At 35.7% G+C, this 21,174-nt stretch overlaps 1 protein-coding gene across 1 annotated transcript; it reads left to right on the top strand.

Moving 5' to 3' along the window:
- The first annotated feature begins 859 nt into the window (after positions 1 to 859).
- On the top strand, positions 860 to 20,505 carry snRNP-U1-70K (small ribonucleoprotein particle U1 subunit 70K). Its single transcript, XM_067123423.1, has 10 exons — positions 860 to 1,247; positions 2,492 to 2,652; positions 4,826 to 5,071; positions 5,441 to 5,522; positions 13,990 to 14,091; positions 15,740 to 15,848; positions 16,086 to 16,199; positions 17,159 to 17,311; positions 17,451 to 17,527; positions 18,757 to 20,505. Exons 2-10 carry the CDS (start codon positions 2,509 to 2,511, stop codon positions 18,876 to 18,878), a joined length of 1,149 nt encoding a protein of 382 aa, XP_066979524.1. The 5' UTR covers positions 860 to 1,247; positions 2,492 to 2,508; the 3' UTR covers positions 18,879 to 20,505.
- Positions 20,506 to 21,174: the final 669 nt, after the last annotated feature.

Consider the following 21,174-nt stretch of genomic DNA (forward strand, 5'->3'; position numbering starts at 1 on the left):
CAAATATTAATTAATATGGTAAATATGCCACAGAAAAAATAATATAAATGTTCATTAATATGGTGTCAAAAAATAAATAATAAAAATATGGTAAATATGATGACACAAAAATAATTTAAATACGAATTAATAAGGTAAAAATGATGCCACAAAAATAATTCAAATACTAATTAATAAGGTAAAAATGATGCCACAGCAATAATAATTTCAACAGACATGAATTAATATGGCAAATCTGATGCCACATTTAAGTAAGACTTGTGGATAAGTGGCCAGTTTTGCTACTGATTAAGCAAAGCGTCTTTCTTAAATGTAATCAAGACAGCTAAGTTTTATGCGTGGAGGAATAAGTCCATTGTTAAAAGTAATATATGGGACCCATTCCACCATCTACTGCATACATAATTTTTCACAAGACACCATCATGGGGTCTTATTTCAAGGACAATGCTGTCTGGCCAACGCGAAGTAAGCAGACATCGGATCAGTCATTCACCGAGAGCAGATCGTAGTAATGCTTAACCCGTAACCTGTTTATGTTGAGTTGTTCTGTATTATGTAAATTCGCAATAAATGGTAAAATTTGTGTTTTAATGGGTTAGAATACTAAATAGTCTATATAAATTAATACTTATAAATTTTATGGAGGCGAATTATCGATAATTAGAGATAACTTGTTCATAAATTGTCAGTTTCTGCATTATATAAATTCGCAATAAATGATAAAATTGGTGTTTATATGGATTAAAATATTAAATAATTTGTATAAATTAATATTTATATAATTTTATGCAGGCGAATTATCGATAATTAGAGATAATTTACCCGTAAAATAACCAGTTTGATAAATACGTCCTGACAGAACAATACCGAGCCGCATTCGTGGTTAGCAACGAAGCCGGTAAAAAAATACCCCCACCGAAAAGAAACCTTATAAAATGACATTGAAGACGAATCTCAATCGGCATTTACATCGCTATTGGTTCCCTCACTCCCCAAACTGAAAAAAACCAGCCATTTTACGAAGAGACTCGTAAAAAACGGGCCAATAAACCCGCGAACTCGAGCTGGCTCCCGAAACGCCGCAACTGTCCGCCAGCTTCGTAAAGCAAACACCGCCATATTGTCATACCAGGAAAAACAGAGCGACACGGACTCCGTTTATCCTATTTATTTATTGATGGAGGGACGTCTGCTCCTGAGTGCGTATTCTTGAGGACAGAGAGGACAGTTTCAATTCCCCGGCAGGTGAGATTTCGAAGGGATTTCCGTCGCTTTTCGTCCAGTATTCGCCTTTGTTTGATCCCGCGAAGCTTCGGTGCCGTAGGCCTACTTTTGTCCCTAGACCTACGTCTTTATTTGACCTTTGCTTGAGATGTAGGCCTGTTTATTTAATGTCGCGTAGGCCTATTTTCATCTTGAAGAGTTAAGGATTTACATATTGACAGTATTCTTCAATTAGGTTCGACTACGCCAGTCTATTCTTTGTAACTAATGTAGGCTTAGGCCTATGCTGTATGTCCGTAGCTGTCAAAGTAAAACTATAATTCGGCTTGCTTAGGCCTAATAATTTAGATTATCAAGGAGCTATTAATGTAGAAATCCAAATAGGAATAAATTTTGTCGCTTACTAGCTAATAGCTTAGGCCTAATGTACGTCCAGGCCAGAAGAGTAGGCCTATGTACCATAATGTATTAGACCTAGGCCTATATTTGGTAGGCCTAGTCCAGCCAGCTTACGTCTGCGTCTAGCCCAACTACAGCCTTGTAGGCCTGTGTAGTTAAAATATAAAATGATTGTTCATTCATAAATTAATTTTGATAGGCCTAGACTAGCCAGCGTACGTCTAGGCCTAGTCCAGACATTACATCCCTGTAGCCCTATATGATTAAATTAGGCTATAATAATGTAGATTTTTTAACAAATTAGCCAATATTTGATAGGCCTAAACTACATAGACTAGCCAGCATGTCTTAGCACAATCCAAACATCACAGCCATGTAGGCCTATATGAATAAATTATAATAATGTAGATTTTTTCAACAGATCAGCCTATATTTGGTAGGCCTAAACTGCTCAGACTAGTCAGCATATGTCTCGGCATCGGTCCAAACATTACAGCCATGTAGGCCTGAATGGCAAAATAATTGTGTACATTGTTCAGTAACATATTGTATTTGTTAGGCCTAGACAAGCCAGCATATGTCAGGCCCAAACGTTACAGCCATGTAGGCCTAAATGCTTAAATTATAGTTAGATTGACTGTTACCAAGTTATATCTGATAGGCCTAGATTTGCCAGCATACGTCATACCCAAACGCAAGAGCCGTGTAGGCCTAGGCTACATGATAAAGTCATAATCGGGATGGTTCTTTTCATTTGATACAACCTTAGAGTCATATAGGCCTATGTACGATGAGATTGTAACGTGGATCATTGTCTTCTTTACGTACGTTTCCAACCTATATTGACGTCCTTTTTCTATTTTCAGTGGATTAGCAGAACACAATGACGCAGTATCTGCCGCCGAACTTGCTGGCGCTCTTTGCGCCACGCGACCCCATTCCGTACTTGACGCCAGTCGACAAACTCACGTGGGAGAAGAAGACAGATGGATACTCAGGCATCGGGAATTTGATGCACAGATTTGAGGTAAGATACTTCTGTCATTAGTCGACTGGGTAAAATGTCAAGAAGACAGTCGCACGAAGATATTGTTGATTAATATAAATTTTTGGCTAAACAATATAGAAAATGGTGTATTTAATTTAGTATAGGTGGTATATCCAGATAAATTAATTATATAATGAGAAATTTGCCATATTTTCTTTGTTTTCTAATATACTCTAATTCCTTATCTTGGTAAAAATGTTTTCTAATATACTCTAATTCCTTATCTTGGTAAAAATCTCAAATTATCTCACCTTTGTTGCATTACATACATCTTGTCTACATTGTCTAGGCAAAAAATTATATTAAAAATGATACATTTGTCTGGCTGGCTGTCTCCTTTACATTTACTGTCAACCCAAGGATGATTCATTACTTAGCTCTTTAATTTTTAGATCTAGCCAAGTTTACTGGGACTTTTAGAGTATAATCTTTTAATCACTTTGTCTTGGCTCTCATGTGTATTTTTATTTTTATGTACAGTGGCTCCTCGGTATACGAATTTAATTAATTCCAAATTCCAATATGTATATTGAAATGTTTGTATATCAATCCGAGTATTCCCCAAAGGAATAATGGGAATTCAATTAATTTGTCCCACACTCAAGAATTTCCCCCATATCCACCCTTTGTATCCACTTTAATACAATTATTTTAAGTGCAAGCACAATATATAGAGTAATGATAACCATATTCAACAAAATAAATAAAAGAATAAAGCATTTCATAATAAAATCTAATATAAAAGATGAACAAAATCATACGTCACCACAGTAACGCATAGCTGACTTGAGATAGAAGGTGGGAGCAGTTATATACCGTTCTGTTGAGGAGAGAAGGAGAAAGATAGTAAAAACTTTATTGTATATATGTAAAAGCAGCAACAGTTCACATAAAAAAAAGAGAATTTCACAATAAATTTAACATGATACAATATGAAAATCAAATGCATTACTACAGTACAATAAATAATTGAAAGAACCTTACCGTGACCGAGTGTTTGGGACTGCGCTGAGTGAGACGGTAGAGTAGGGGGAGGGGGATGGTGGTGGGTTATTTGGTGGGAGATTGGGGTCCACTTCCCTCTGACTTCCCAGCTGCACCACTAAGACCAGGCTCAGAAGATTTTTCTCTTATGCTACGTTTCGTCCGTTTGCTCTCACACACTCGATTTGCCCAAATCACTTCTTATGGTTATGGTAAAATACCTATCGAGTGATGCTTTTTACGATTTTTTAGCACTGTAAAAGTAAATCATACCCACTTTGACATTTTAGAAAAGAAAATCATCGTCCCAGTTTTTTTTTTTATTGGCTTCCCACTATCTCCTCCTGTCCCTGCATCCACATGGTCCTCCCCCTATCATCCAGGCCTGAGGTGGGAACCTGTCTCTCCTGCTACAGTCCCTGCCGGCTGTGGGCCTCCTACAATCCTGGCCAGCTGTGCCCCAGATTCCAACAAACAGCTCATAAATGGAATTTTTAGCTCGTACATGGAAACAAAATTTTTAGAAAATTTTACTTTGTATAATGAAAATATGAATAACAAATTATTCGTATGCCGATTAACCACTGTACAGTATTTTACTATCCTTGTGATTGTTATTATTTCAGTCAGCTTTAGCCTAAATGTCAGGGCTTGGAAACATTCTGTACAAAAGTTTGGTTAGACTCTTTTTCTTTGTTAGACTTTTCAGGCTTTTTATTTCACCAATTTTGATTATGGTTAATATCTGCTTCTTTCTTTCTTTTACCACCTTGAGCACAGTTCAGCTTTTGACCTATTGTTTCTTGTGCACAGTTCTGTTTTTTTTTTTTTTTTCTACCAGTGCATTAGCTCATGTGTTGTTAAGTGGATGAAGATTTAGTTTAGATATGAGTATATGAAGATTTACTGTAAATATGACCTGTTGGCATCTGCTTATCCACTGAAATACTGTAGTGTTTTTATTTTGCATTTAATCCTATACTATTTAAACACTTTAAACTGTAAAATACCTCTAAAATGATTTAGATTATAATGAAACAGCTGTCTTCCCCAACCATAACTTTTATGTTCTGTTGGTGTTCATGTCTGCTAGCTTTGCAGTTTGAATGAGTACAATATCTTTGTTGTACAAAGATCTGACTGATCATTCAAATATTCCCATTTACAGGATCCTAAAGACACGCCTCCCCCAACTAGAGTCGAGACACGAGAAGAGCGGCTCCTAAGGAAACGAAGGGAGAAAGCCGAACAAATGCAATACAAATTAGAACAAGAAATTGCTCTGTGGGACCCGCACAATAACGAACAAAGTACGGGCGATCCTTATAAAACGTTATTCGTGTCGAGAATAAATTACGATACTTCGGAGTCAAAGTTGCGGAGAGAGTTCGAAATTTACGGACCGATTAAAAAGGTGGGTGAAATATCTTGATTTTTGTCTTAATGGCTGTTGAGTAAACACAGCAACCTGTATATACTGTACGCCTTTTAATGATCATGATACTGTTTGAAGTATCACCACCAATATCGGTAATAAAATGATTGTTAATGTTATTATTATTATATTATTCAGAAGATGAAACTTATTCATATGGAAGAAGTCTACAGAGGCCATTGACTAGAGATTCAAGCTTCCAAAGTTTATGGTGTTCATTAGGAAGCAAGAGGAAGTAAAGGGAAATACAGAAAGAGGAGATCTCGCTTATTAAAAATACCACGTTTCAGTTGAATTTAAAAAAAAATATGTTTTTGAGTAATTATAACAAACGTTGCCTATTTCCAGATTGTCTTAATTCACAATGTTAAGACTGGCAAGCCTCGAGGATACGCATTTATCGAGTACGAGCACGAGCGAGACATGCACTGTGAGTACCCAGCTTTTTCCAGATCCATTCATGTCAATGACTATATTTTGCCACTCACAAAACTGGTGTGTTGCATTGGGAAATGCCTTAAATATTTCTCTTATGCCAGTGCAGTTCTTAATGCTATTGCTCTGACGGCTGCGTGTGGGCAGCCGCAGTCATTTGTACCCTTTACGTGGTTTTAGGTGTCATGTTGTAGGTTGTAATACAACACCAGAAGCATTGTATAACCTGCAAAAATATTCATGGTAGTCACTGTGGATGTACTTCTCTGATTCAGTTTGTCTCTTCTGTAAATGCAGTTCATTTAATTAGTGAGAAGCCTTGGTAGATGACGTTTCCTGCCTATGGAAGGGACTTCCCTACGTGCATTATTTGATCTCTTATCATAGGCTGTTTCTAAGATCTTGGCCAGCTCTTTCTGTTTAATGTTTTTCTTTATGCTATTTTAAGTCATTTATTGATGAAATTATTACTTTGGGCTTTTGATTATCTGTGTCTCAGTGGTTTATTAGTATTAGAACCTGTATATAAAGCGACTAACAGCTTACTGCACAGATGACCGTCTGGTTTGAGAGTTCGGTGGAGAACAGTGGCTGTGACTAGGTAAGTTTTTGGGCCTGATAGTGTTTTCGTGTTTGGTCTTAGTGTATTTACAAGAACCAGTCATGGCAGTGGTTCTTTCTATAATGGGGACATTGCTTAGCCTGTGCTGCTCTTTGACACTGCGCTTCTTCAAAATGATTCATTTAAAATTTCTATTTTAGTGTTTGATTAAATTGTGGAAGAGCTACTTGGTACTGTCAGTCCCTTCCTAGTTAATTACTTGATTATTGTATACCTAAAGAATTTATAAGTTCTGTTGAAAGTTGGTAGTTAAAATGTGTGTACAGTTTAATAACAAAGCCAAGGTCGTTTCCTGTTGGACAGATAACTGTAGATGATTTTGTTAGTTATTAGAGTATTGTTTTAACATATTTGTCGCTGCAAATGCCCACATTAGTAATAAACATTTACATGAAAATATTATAAGCAATTTCCGTTTGTTTTGGTAAATTTCCATTTGTTGTGGTAAGCTAAGTTAAATTAGGAGAAAAGGATTAATTTTTGCCTGTTTGTTAGCCAATCTAGGTAGGATTGGGATGTTGGTATTTACGCATAGCGTGTACCACATTCTTAGTATGGAAAGTACATATGATAACATAAAAAGTCCAATTCAAATTGTGCTGCTTTTAAGGAATCTGTATTATTTATGCTGCCTCTCCCTCTGCATACACCTAGGTTTGATCTTCCAGACTTTTGTTATTAATTTTTTTTTTTTGTTCCTGTATATGATAGAAACAGTAAGGCAACTTGCTTCATTACACCCCTTTTGTGTTTGTATCTGTCTGTCACTTTCACATTTTTGATTTGGAGTCTCAAGCGAGACTTTTCAGACTGCGATTTGGTTTTTGTCCTGAATCCTTCCAGTCATGTGTAAATGTGCTTTGCTTTTAATTCATTGTTTGAATTGTGATAAGTTGCTCTGTATTTTTGCATGCAGTTAAGCTTGATCCTCTTCTGTTGTGAAGCTGTCCATGCTCAATCAGGAAGAAATCAGAGACAGTACTTTCCACTGCATTTAATCACTCAAGTGGGTATGGCATGGCTTTTTATATAACTTGTTTAATCGAGTCACCAAGGTACAGTGGTGGATGAGTTTAGGCTGACACTGAATCAGAGAAGTTCTTATTGTAATTGTAAAATGCTCATAATGTGATCGGAACCAGACTGAAACAGTTTTTATCGTCTGAACTTTAGGTGACCTGAGAAAGGTTCCGTTGCAATATTTTTATTCTTGAATGAAATATTCCAACCCAGAAGAAAAGAAGCAGGCAGTTTGTTTTGCTTTCCAGATAAACAGAATAGAAAGGGGTTTTAATTTTACCTTTTTTCTCTGATTCCAGTGCTAAACAATAAACATTAAAATGGTCAGTAGTAATTTAGTGAATAGTGAACATCCAGGGAAAAAAAAAAGATGGAAAAGTGTCACTTCTGATTAAGTTAACTGGGGCATCCATTATTGGCAATATTTTGCCTTTGCTAGAACTTTTTAATGTAATTGTGGTCATGGTAATTGTACTGTGAAAATTAAGTAAAAATGGTTTGAAAATTGTTAAAGATTGCGTAACACCATCGAGGCTTAAAATAAAAAATCATGATGTTACATTGATGCTTCTTGGAATAACCAAATGGGAGTGATTGTTATGAGCATTTTGAAATTACATTTAGGATTGTGTAAACTCTTCAAAGTTGATAGAAACTCAATTGCACCATTTTCATTTTCTGTTTGTATTAAAGTGGACGAATCTCTCCCTCTTACTGCAGTTGGTTTTACAGTACAGTATGCTGAAGTCAGCAGAATCTTTTAAATTATGTGTTCTGAATTTTGAAACAGAGAATTGATGTTCATTTATGTGAAATGCTGTGTTCTTTTGTGCCATATTTTGTTGTATCATAGCTTTGGGACCTGAACTTCATTTAAATTGACCTAATGATTATGTGGCATGATTTTACGCAGGTGTCATTAATCTATAAACTGTTGTTAGTTATGTTGAGAATCTCACAGTCTAGTTTACCCTCTTGTAGTTTTACAGTATGTATATTAATCAGCCAGTAACTAATTTTTTTCTGTATGTACTGTTTAATGACTAATTAACTTTACATGACAGTTAAATATTGATTGTGCTTAAAGAGCGTGTAAAAAAAGAGCTGTGTTTAAAGGTCATGGAAACAGCAGTGTGGAATTTGAGCTGTCGAAAAAATATTAGGAAAAGGGGTACTGAAATGCATGTTTACAGAGATTTCATGGTGACTTACTTATGTCTGTACATTTAATGGGATATGAAAAGCTAAAGCTGCATCTAATATGACAAAATCATGTATAGATATTCCTATTAGTGATTAAATAACACCTCTAAAACCCATTATAATCAATAAATGGCTGAATATATGACTTAATAAATTTGAAAGTAACAGTTTAAAACAAATTCAGCTCAGTTTTGGAGTTTGGAATTTGTCAAACCAAAAGAAACAACATACACAGGTAATTTTGACTATAGCATTAGTTTGGTTATTTGTGGAATAGTGTATGGGATCCAGTCCTTATATATACAGAATGTGAAGTAACATGTACTTCTTGTTAACACATACTTTTTGTTTGAATGTCCAAAATGAATGTCAACAATGTTGATAGTGAATGTTAACAAGGTTGAATGTTGACAATGAATGTTAAGTTTTGGAAACATCAGTTAAGGAATTTTCGTCAGTATCCATTTTCTGTTAACCGTTTAAAATTTAAAAAGCTGTGATTTAATATAGAATTTAAGCATTACTAATAAAGACAAATCCTATTGGCCAGCCCTGTGATAGTGGAATAAATTAGCTTAGTAGCCTGATTAAACCACATAATTATTATACATAGTTTTTTACAAGAAGTCTTGGTGATCAGCTTGCATGAGTATTTCTTCATGTCAATCTTTGTTTGAAAAATCTGATGTGTTCAACAAAGTTTTTAGGATTTTGACCAACATCAGTTTATAGTAGTTTTATTTTGTTTTGTAATCTTGAAAGTAATACACTTAATACCTTTTGTCAGCTCCCATTGACTATGTTTACTCTTCCTGTGTAGATCAACACTTTGTCACAAGCAATTCCTACCTGGCTGGGAATGATCTTTCTAATTCTGGGCACAGTGTAGTTTATCGTAGAGGAGATCTCGTCAACTTGAGCACAGCAGTTTTAATGGAGAAATTGATGTGTGGTACACCCATCCCTTAAAACATTTTTAATGTATTTTTTTTTTTTTTTTTGCCATTTCTGTCTTTTCATCTTAAAGTTGGGTAGCGTTTATGTTTGAGGTTGTTATTTACAAAAAATGCTTTCTGCGGGGAGCTGGTGATTAATCACTTCAGTAGAAGGCAACAAGTGACAAGTATTGCCGGACATAAATGTAGAGCAATTGTGGCCTGATTCTAGTTTGTTTCAGTTGTTTTCCTGTAGAGTCAGAAATGTAGAGCAGTGTGGCTCGATTCAAATGTAGAGTCAGCATTTATGTAGTCTAGTGGTATGTGGTAGGGATATCTTTTGTGATACTGGACAGGAAGTTGAGGAAATGAGCCTTTAAGGAAGGCTCAGCAATGAATGTTGCTGGATTGCAGCAGTTATGTCATAATTGAACTCTCTATGCCTGACTTGTGGTTGATGGCATAATACTGTATTGGGATTCTGTGATAGTCATCGGGCTGTGCACTCATTTTGATATTCAGAGCTATTTCGGTTTCAGTATCTTAATACCTTATACTGTAAATCTCAAAAGTCATGCATACAAAGATTTGAAAACGTTCAATTTAATCTTCAGTGGTCATACATAAGTTGCACTTTGCTTTGATTAAATAAACTGAATTCAGTTTAGGGGAGTTTTTGTTCATTTATGTCTTTATAAAAGATGAGGAGATTTTTTACTTCTTAAATTTTAGAATAGTTCCCTATCAGATAGACTTATCAGATAGAAGTTCTCTCTCTCTCTCTCTCTCTCTCTCTCTCTCTCTCTCTCTCTCTCTCTCTCTCTCTCTCTCTCTCTCTCTCTCGTTTAGGGATGGGTGTTTTGGTTGTGAATGCATTTTAATGATTTTATCATGTCATACATTATTCGTATGATTTTTTCTCTTTTATCAGAAACATAATTTTACAAAGCTTTTCTCGAAGAATATTGATCCTGCTATTGGACGTTGAAGTCCTTACTTTTGTTGGAGGGGATCCAAGATTTCCAGTATATTTTATAGTGATGGTATTTTTCTATAACAACAGCCAGGTGACCAAAGGTTTAGCTTGCTTAACTGCCTATTAGAAAAAAGAATTGCATATAATTGAATCAGATAACAGAAGTAAGTAAAGAATTCATTCAATGATGAAGTATCAAGGTTTAGACCCCTCCTCCTTTGGTGTATAGAGTGGTTGATAGTCTTTCTCATTCCTTTTTGGTGTAAGTTTATGTTGAGTTGATATAGTTTTTTCCCATTTGAAAGGTATGGGCTACTATGCCCTGTGCATCAGACTTAAAAACTTGGAAACTCTTGCGAATTTCAACCCTGTTAATCATATATGAACAACTGAACCCAGTTACAACAGATTATACCAGTCGACTTGTTAGAGTAAAAAGTGTGATTCAGTGATTTGGGTGAATTGCTGTATAATAAATGTGCTTTGAAGTCTTGTAAGATTTTACACTATCAGGTTCCTGTTAATAATAGGTTCTCTGTTACTTGGTACTGACGCATGCTGTTGTTAGCAGTCGGTTTCCTCAACACTTGAGCGTGCATCTTGTATGGGTAGTAATGTATCATTTTTCTTTGAGTCTTTATCACTGGATATCTTGTGCATTTATTGTTGTTGTGCCTAAGTCTTAATTTGTTATTGTCCCTAAGTCTTAGTCAGTCACGTTCTTTGAATATGTGTGTATGGTATTGACACTCGGTCCCCAATTCACTTCGAAATATGGTCAGGACACTGTACTACCAAAGTAATGTAACCGTACAGTTGCACATGCTGTGTTCCTTGAGTTCATGGAAGATGCTTTTTTTAATTTTTGTAAAGCATATTTGTTGAAGAATTGGTTAAGAAATCCTTTTGCATGTTTTTAATTCCTTGATTATAGTTGGTGCTTCATTATGCTGAATAATTTAATATATTTGAGCTCAGCTGTTACAATTTCCAAGCGAGTTTTCCTCTGGTCATGTGGTTGTTGTTTTTTCAGAAATGTTTTCAACTTAACTCATTTGTCTTGTCAGACCACCCAGTAATAATATTTACTCTCTTAGGGCTACAGTTTCCACAGCCCTCAAAGTTGGTGAAAGGAGGACTTGAGAGTGTTCCTGAAGTTTTTAAATCTATTTGGCTGGACAACTGTGTCCAGATAATAATGTGATATTTTTCTCTTTTTTTTCTAGACTTTACTGTTTCAAAGGAAACAACCTAGCAGTTTTTTCTGGCATCTACTTAGGCATTCTATTGCTCCAGTTTTTAGTGTCATTTCAGCAGGTAATTAGAGATCTGGACTTTGAAAGCTGAATTTGATGGGTTGAGTTCTTCACATTTGTTTTTATCTGATAGATGGTGTTTATTTTCAGGTTTAAAAAGTTGTTCTGCTATATTATGATAAACATACTCTTTGAAGGCCCCACACTAATGCATTTTGTTTCGTTCACCCTGTACAGCCGATCTTCCGTGCTGGCTTGTATGCTCACGCGACCTATGAGCACTCACGGCTCTAGGTTTGTATGTGTGGTAAGCCCAACACAGGAGCAGGCAGATTGACCTCATAATATTATAAGGCTTTGACCAGTTACTTATATTCTTGGATGCTTCTAAGGCTCCTGCAGATTTGAGAGAGAGATTTAACGTACTAAAGAACCTTTTGCCATTCCTGAACTAGTTGTCTCTGTAATACCTAGTACATCTCAAGTATCTGAAGTTTGAATCAGCTTTGCTGGATCAGTTCAAGAATAAAGGAAAAATTATATTGCCTGTGATTTCCTATAAAGTTCAGTAAGAAGACTTAGGAATGATCATTAATAGTAGTTAATCCTTGGTCAATAAAGCCTCAAAGTAGGTGGTTTGAGAGTGCATGTGTGTGTGTGTGTGCGCGCGCGCATGTGTGCGGTTGTGTCTCAGGGTAGGAGTAACGAGCGAAAGGAGTGGTTTGGGAGGAAGGCAAAGCATGATTGGATTTGTACACTGAATAGATTAGTGCAATTGTGAGCTCCTGGGTTGTTGGAAAGGATTTTGAGTTATCTATTGGGACCCTTGAAGAAGACACGGACTGGGTCATCGGGTACACGTCTGTGCAAAGTTGCTGTTGCAAAGATTTACAAGGTGGTTTGAGCTGAACTATTCAGGTATTTGATCTCTTGAGGGAAGTACAGTACTGTTGGCGTAGATATACATACTTGTTTTTTTTTTATTAGTTAAGGTAAACCTTGGGTATTGGTTTACTTTTGTATCTTGAAATAGGGAGATTGTTTTGTTACGCTTGTTTACGTTGTTTTTTTACATTTAAATATCTCGGTTATAGGTACGTGGTAAGTTTTATTTAAAAGTCAAAATGTGATGATTATGTCAGGTGAGATTAGGTATCAGGGGATTTGTGAATTTTCCTGAAAGAACTCTCCCTTTCTTGTTTAGGAGTGCATTTCAGACCACTAGAGTAGAGTAAGATCTGATAATTGCTTTTGCAGTCACACCTTTTCTTGTAAGAAGTCAAACAGTTTGAGTAGTAAATTTTAATTTTAACCTGGAAGTCATACATGAAAAGAAATGATACAGTGAAGAGTTTCCTGTTATAGATTTTTTTGTTGGAAATTAGACATAGCAAGGAGTTGAATGTAGTGGTTATTCATGAAATTTGTAGACAGGGCATTCCGGGGTAGGGTTTACTTATTTCGTTGGAAGTATGCTGGTAAGTGAAGCTTAGTAACGAAAATACTTCCGAAGGTAGGGGATTTGGGAGCAGTGTTTTCCACTCAATACAGGCGGTTGGGTAAGTGAGCGGTAGGTATGAATGTTAGGTTGTTACCTCTGACAAGAAATTTAACCCTAGATTCACAGATTTGGCTTTGGAACAGTTCAATTTTGTCACATTTTTCAAGTCCTAATGTATAGACATTCCATTGTACAATACAGTAATGCAATAGATTGTGTTGGTGTCATCTATTTATTTTAATTTGTTTTGTAAATTGATAATTGGGTGAGTTGGGTAAGTATTCCAACGCCCTTCGAGATGGAAATCACGGGAATTCCCCATCCGACACCTCTGCTATCGGGCGCCCTAGATTACTGTAACACAGAAGGTATGCCCAGGTAACACAGTTTCTTTATAATTTGATATATGCAGTCAATCAAGAGTCAGAATATTTGGGAAGAATTTAAGAAAATTGATAAACTTGAAACAACTGCTACATTTGAGAAAGCCTTTTCATTTTGAATTTTGTGGGCTTGCGTATTAGTTGAAGCCTAGCAGGAGAAAACCTAACCTAAGCCTTGTTTCCTCCGGTTTTCCACACACCCCCCCCTCCTCTTCCTCTTCCACCACCTCCTCCTCCTCTTCCTCATCCTTCCCCCTGCCTCTTTCTCCGCCAAGCTCCAATCTCCCACTCCTTTCCCTTTACACACATCTTATATAATGTCATTCTTTGTGTATACATCATTTGTAAGATTAAGTTATTGGTATGAAATTAAGTGGTGATTGCCAGTGAGGGGTTCATTTGATAGCCCCTCCTAAAGATGGCTTCGTCTACAAGGGGATCGTCGACGATGGTCACAGGACTGGTCTCTTTGTTTCTTGTTTATTTTTTCATTCGTTTTCCTGTTTTCATACACATACTCTGCAGTGTGTCACTGTCACGTTTTAACACAATGCTTTTCTTAACAGCTGCGTACAAGCACGCTGACGGTAAGAAGATAGATAACCGCAGAGTACTCGTTGACGTTGAGCGTGCTCGCACAGTGAAAGGATGGTTACCTCGGAGACTAGGTGAGTTGTGTCATTTCTTATTGAGAAAAATATAAGGGGCCTCACAGCATGGCCATGTTTATGGGTTCTACATAGTAGAGTAATAGTTCACAAAATGTTAGAGCTATTGTAATTTTTCCCGGAAACTTGCAAAAACAACCTAGAAGAATTTGCTTACGTTACATTCATTTCACAGTGGTTTTTGTTTCCATTAAGACCTCTTCAAAGTGTCAAGAAGAACTATTACCTTAGATTCACATGAATTTGTCTTGCACATGTGAATTCTGATGGGCTCGTAACTTAGCTATAGCAGGGTAAAGAAATACTTTGCACTTACCAAAGTAAAATTTAACTTGGGAAGAATGGCATAAGGTTGACTGTAGCCTTACATCTACAAAACAAATTTAGATTAAATAAATTTGGCTTTAATTCATGTTCAGTTGGGGTTCATCTTTGGAAAGATTTGGCCTTTTCAATGTTGATGTGACATTTAAGGACATTTGAATTGCACGTTTCATCTGATTAAATTTCATTGATCAGGTAATAGGAATGGCCTTTGTTGTCAGACGGTTAATTCTCATCGACCATGTTCCAGCAAACATTAACATTTGTCTATATTATGCAGTGCAGGGCTTAAAGTAGCTAGTGAAATGTAGATATTCATTACTAAATTACTGGACAATAATAATGATGATGTTTTTGCAACCATTCTGAATATCTGTAGAAAAACTTCAGCTGAAGTTATTGCTGAATATACATGAACGCAATCTTATCGAGAAAAATTCTAACACTATTTTTCTATTTTTTGCTGTATGGGAAACATCATAGGTAAGACACTGCTATGAATCATTATGATTTCTGAATGCTCGTTTCAAATGATTTGAAACGTAACCTTGTGGTCTGTTGTGTACCAGTTACGCGCAGATATAATATGTTTGCCGCTTTTTAATATTACTAGCATTTTGATTATAGGAGAATGCCACATTGTTCTTTTCAGCTGAATAATTTGTGAATAGGCTTGTGTTGTATTCATTTTGCAGATGCACAGTGATAAATGTCATACTGTACATTATTTAATTTTTGATATTTGCATTTTCCATGTGTAGGCTGTAGGGAATCCATTTTTTAAGTACTGTTTTGAAAGAAGGAATGAGAGAGAGAGAGAGAGAGAGAGAGAGAGAGAGAGAGAGAGAGAGAGAGAGAGAGAGAGTGTGTGTGTGTGTGTGTGTGTCCAGGAAAGATGTGTCCTTGCAAAATGTCAAAATCTGCCCTTGCAAAATGTCAAAATCTTTGTGGTAGGTTTTGATTAAGTGTAAAGAATAATCAATTCTCGCTCGTGTATGTACTGTACACTGTACTTTGCATTCACAGTGTTGATGCTAACTTGTAAATAACACAAGCCTGCTTAAAGAATTCTGTGGTGCTTGTTTTTACAATATAAAAATAAAACAATGAATTTTAATTGTTAACCAAATATAAAATGTTTTCTATCCATTGATTAACTTTTGTTATTATGCTTAATGCAGTTGATCAGAATTGGTGTTGAGAATTGTTATTTTACAGAATGAGATTACACAGTTGCATAATATGCTTGTGCTGGGAAATTTGTCATTCAGTATATTTTTATAATTTTTCTTTGATGTAACAATTCCTTTCATCTTATTTTAAGGCGGAGGATTAGGAGGCACCAGACGTGGTGGATCGGATGTCAATATTAAACATTCCGGCAGAGAGGATGACCGTAAACGTGGAAGTGGGCGAGAGGAGGATCGTGTTGAGTGAGTTTATGCCTTACTTATTTCAGCCTTCATCCAAACCTTGCACATAATTTTTTTTCTTTTCTTTTCTGAGTCAAATTTCTAAAGAAGCATATGTCTGATTTTTATTCATATTTATTTGTAAATTTACTGGTAATAATTATTGAAGTTGTTCATAGGAGGTTGTTACTTTGGCAAATATTTGCAACTACTGTACTGGCACAGCCAGCCATCATTCATGGAATTGCTTCTCTCTAGCAATGAGCGTGAGCGTTCAGAGCGAGGAGACAGAGAGCGTGACCGTGAGAGGAGACGTTCACGCTCCCGGGAGAGGGAACGCGAGCCCAGAGACAGACGAAGAAGATCTCGAAGGTATGCTCCTGTTCTTGTGTGTGAAGGTGGTAGATGGAGGTTTAGGATGTTTAGGCATTAGATAATAACATTATCATCTTACTTGTTCTCTTTGTTGTAAAGTACAGCAGATGTGAGATGTTGAAATTGGGAGGAGAAAAAGTTAGATGACATCACAAGGGAAAACTAAAAGTAGGAAAACCTGTAACTTGACAGCCAGGGGCTCCCATAAAGAACCAACAGATGAAGATTTTGTTGGGATTTTACTTTGAATAATTCTTCTTTTATATTGATAAATAGATTTACTGTGTTAATTTTGTTGGGAATATCATTGGCTTACTTTTGTTGATGAATTAACTCTTGTACGATACTGATATCACCACCAATCGCCAAAATCATGTTTTCTTTTAACCCATTGAAGTGATTGATCTCGGTCATTTCATTCATATGTGAAACGTCTTCATGATTGAAATTGAGTTTTTTCACTTGAAGATTGTCTTCTGTTAATGTGATTCATAACCAAATGGATGTTTCATGATAAATTTATAAGTTACAAGTTACAAACAGATATCCATCTAAATGTTTATTCATTGTATATTATGCTTTGTTTTAATGAAATTAACATTTTTAATGAAATTAACAAGAGTAAAACTAATTTCATCTAACAAAACCTTTTCATTGATATCAGTATTGCAAATAATTTTTGTCATTGATGGCCCTGTCATGATTATTGTAAGTCAACTCATTTAATCAAAAAGTGCTGATAATATAAGAGAGGGTTGCGATGCCAAGTCCCAGTCGAAGGCTTAATGGGGAATGTATCATCATTATTATTAAGAACCATGTCATCTTTTTATAAAACCAGGCAAGAAAATCTGGATGCAACAAACTGCTTAATTGAAATGTCCATGATACGGGGCTGCCAATATTGTCTTTGGTGCATTACTATCTGACTGAACAGTTTCTGTTTTCCCCTGCAGCCGAGACCGTAAACGTCGAAGAACGCGTTCCCGTGAAAGAGGGGCAACGGCACCCGAAGAAGGAGACGAAAGAGAGAGAAGGCGTCACAGATCCCGTTCCAGAGATCGCAAGAGGAGATCCAGATCCCGAGAGAGGAAGCACCGTAGAGATAGGTGCGAGTTTTTACACTTCTTTCGTGTTGTTTTCCAGCTTCTTTAGATAAAGTGATATGAAAAGAAAGTTAACCAAAAGATTGTTGTTTTTTATGTGACATGCTACCCACTATTAAGTACTGTATTGTTTATTTTCCAGGGATAGAGAGCGTAGGGAACGTGTGCCTGGCGAAGAGGGTGAAGAAATTGTTAAGATTAAGCAGGAGCCTGAAGATGGTATGTACTCCCTACTACTGTCTCTCTCCCTCTCTCTTTAATTCTTCAGGGCAGTAATTTGTTTACTGAATCTCTCTTCTCATGTATCTTTAATAAGAGTATGGCCTTAACCTGCAGTAAGAATCTACTTTGTTTTGTGCTTGGTGTTATATTTGTTTTATTCTTCTCTGAATAATGACTATATGTCTTGTATTTGTTGGTTTTACCAAAATTAATTGTGGCTTATGACAAACATACTTTTTAATTTTTCTAGTATTGTAGGATACATTACAGTGTACCTTTTGATTTATTTTTAGTGGTTTTTGTATATGTTGAATCATTCTAGTTAGTGGTGTAATCCTGAAATAGCTTTTATCTGGTATATAAGTAAATTTTGATGGAAATTGTATGATATAATTTAGAAGAAAGAGCAGAATGATGGTGTAGTTAATCAGTTAAATATCAAGCATACAGATACACACACACACAAAAAAAAGGCTAAGGCAGGCAAGTATACCATGGATGTAAAATGCCTTTGGTTTTTCTAAGTTATAATCCTAAGCTGGTTCCCTTTGACTTCTTGCCCAAGTTTGAGGTGTGGTAATTTAATATCTTGGTTATCAGATACATTATGGCTGCAATTAATGTAATTTAATTATCTTTTTTTAAAGAGAAGCTGATGTCAAACAATGGTTGATATATGGAATCAACTAAATTTTTTTTTAATAATCTTACTTTGAGGCAAAAAGAAATTAGTTTTAAAAAATAATGTTGAAGAACTAAACTTTGTTGTTCTTAATTCTTAGGGTGACACCAAAGTGTCGAAATTAAAATGATTTGGTCCCACCTTTTCAAAGGAAGTTTTGTTAAATTTTAATATAATTGAATAACTGTCTGTCATTGAAGTTACATTATCAAAGGTCATAAATACCTAAATCATAATTTCTTGCTTATGCAGACTGTTCCATCTGTAAATTTCGCAGAAGACTAAAATTCTTGTCAGTAACTAAAGGAAAATATTTTATTTTAAATTTTTATATCAGATTTATTACAATTTTAGAATGAAGATGGTAAAATATTTATACTAATGCACTATCTTTCTTCATTTCAGGTCTACATGTATTGATTATTACTTATCTGCTTTTATTTTCTGTAAGTTCTTGTAGTTTTGTAGGTTGTTTAATAAATCTTACTTTTATTATTTGTTTCTTGCTGTACTGTACCCACAATACTATTTTGTATTTTTTCAGATTACCCAGAGTATGGCAGCACTTACTACAACAACTTCCCTATGAAGGACGAAGAAGAACGGGCAAAGAATGGAACAAAGTTTGAGGAGGAGGAGGAAGCAAATAATGAAATAGATTATTAAATATACTTCGTTTTATATTATATTGAAGGTACTAGATTTACGTACTGTCCATGAGTGCTTCATTTTGAACTTCAGCGGTGAATTCTGGTCAATTTAGTTGTCATTTGTCGTAGTTAGAATACAAGACAGTGAAGCAGTTTACATTGAATTTCTTTGTTCTTTTTGCAAGACCTAGTCATAACATTGGTAAGGTTCAGGTAGACACTAGGAAGATTTATTTTCCAGCACAGTTGTTTCCTGTGCATGTGAGTACATCTCATTAATATGCCAGTTAAGGTTCTGATTTAACATTGGCTGTGTGCCATTCTTCCATCCATTAAGGTGCCCTGTTTCTGTACCAGAATAGAGTCTAGGTTAGTAGTCTGCATCAAATTTGTGCAAGGTGCAAGGAGATTGGTCTTGCTATCGGGGCATCCGATTTTGTTTTATAATCGAGGTACAAATATTAAAAATGAAGTACTTTTGGATTCACGCTTTTTTTTTTTTTTTTTTTACGTTTCCAATCCCAGATGTGTTCTTGGTAAAATACTGTAAATTGTTTGGTGAGAAGTTTGTTTTGTGAATGAATGTTTTCATATTTTGTAGTGGATCTTCCAGATCTGTTTTTCCATATCTGATGCAAGACCTGGGTCAGAAGGAAAGGAAGACATTTGACAGAGCTGAAAGTAGTTACAGTATGAACATGGCTTGATACTTTTTAAAATGAGGGCAGTTGCAGAGTATTGGATCTGAGCAAGGTATTTTCTTTATTCAGTGGTAGAGTAGGGACCAAAAGTGCTTTTGATTTCAGTCCAGAATAGTTACTGTAATGTGTGTATAGATCCAGTAAAATACATGGTTTCACGACAATGCAAATTTTTCTTGCAACAATAAATGCCAGCATAGTTTACACCTGTCACATCTTCCAGTCGTAGTGTGTAACTGCTTGCCAGTGGCAAATTTTGAAAGCAAGTAATTTTGTTATCAAGTTATCAAGCTCAATGTCTTTTCATGATCGTCTTGCCCCCAGTTCATTTGAACAAGAAATGGTTTACTCTGATGTATGATGACATCCATTGTCTCCCAGTAGTATCATGCTGAGCATTTGTGATTTTGCTTATTTTATTTTTCTGATATTCTTGACAAATTCTTAATGTGTTTCACTCGTGACAGCTTTTGACATTTTTATTTCCACAAAGCATCAGTTAGGTTTTCTACAAGTTGAAAAGATATTTCTTAAGTGCAATGTTTTTTATCTAATGTGGAGGCCTATGAAGAGTAGTTTTAAACTTCTTCTGGAAGGAATAAATTAAGGGGACTGAGGGCAGTTTGCTGCCATCAATAAATTTTGATTAGTACCTCACTATTTATTCCCTTGTGAGATTATTTGGTATTTTGTCAGGTGGCCACACCATTTTATACTACGATAATTGCCTTTGACACTGTGAGTTATGAATAAGGGCTCAAACCTTACAAATGTTATCTAATTCTTTTTTTACACCTTGTGTTTACAATTGTACAAGTGAGTAATTGGGAGAATCATGTTCAAAAGATGATTGTAGTAAATGTCAGTGAATTGGATTGATGGTAATCTGTTGGGATTTAGAAAATTAAGGAGAAAGAGTCCACTAATAAAAGTGTCATGTGATGTTCTCATATTTATGGCCTTTTGTACTCTGGGTTTTATCTTTTGTTATTGTACAACATTCCTCACTTTCTGTGTTGAAGTGAATGGGACTAGTGACAAGTTTGGGCCTAAGGGTCAGGAAAAGATAAAAGGATCAGAGGAAGGGTGTAGGAATCACAAAACCAGAAGCTCAAAGAAGCTTTGTGATTTTTGAAGGGAAGAAATGTTAACAGAACTAAAGAGTACCGAGAATTACGGCATGAACGAGGGAGGTATTGGTCTGGGAGATTTTGCAAGTTCACTGTACAGGAGAGGTGCTTTCTCTTATGTGATAGTGAATAAAACAGTGCCTGGGAAAAATAATGGCTAATTCCATATAAAACAAACCACTTGTCACAGTATTGGATATTCACCATGACCAGATTTTTGTGGCCAGTGGACAGTGCCTGCTATCAGACAAATAGGCTTTACCGAGATAGACAAATGTGCGTGTCCTAAGGTTTTTATGAGCAAGGTTAATGTGGGGTGTACGTGGTGTGCTGTGTATTTCTTTGATGTGCTGTTCATAATGTATTTGAAAATTTCAGTTGGGTTTATGTACAAAATTTTGGCATAAATGCCAATCAATACCAAGGCATTTTTTGTGCCTGGAGAGAGAATATGGTTGACGTAGCCAAAACTGATTCTAGA

Source organism: Macrobrachium rosenbergii, chromosome 21 (genome assembly GCF_040412425.1).
Source record: "Macrobrachium rosenbergii isolate ZJJX-2024 chromosome 21, ASM4041242v1, whole genome shotgun sequence".
NCBI classification, from domain to species: Eukaryota; Metazoa; Arthropoda; class Malacostraca; order Decapoda; family Palaemonidae; genus Macrobrachium; species Macrobrachium rosenbergii.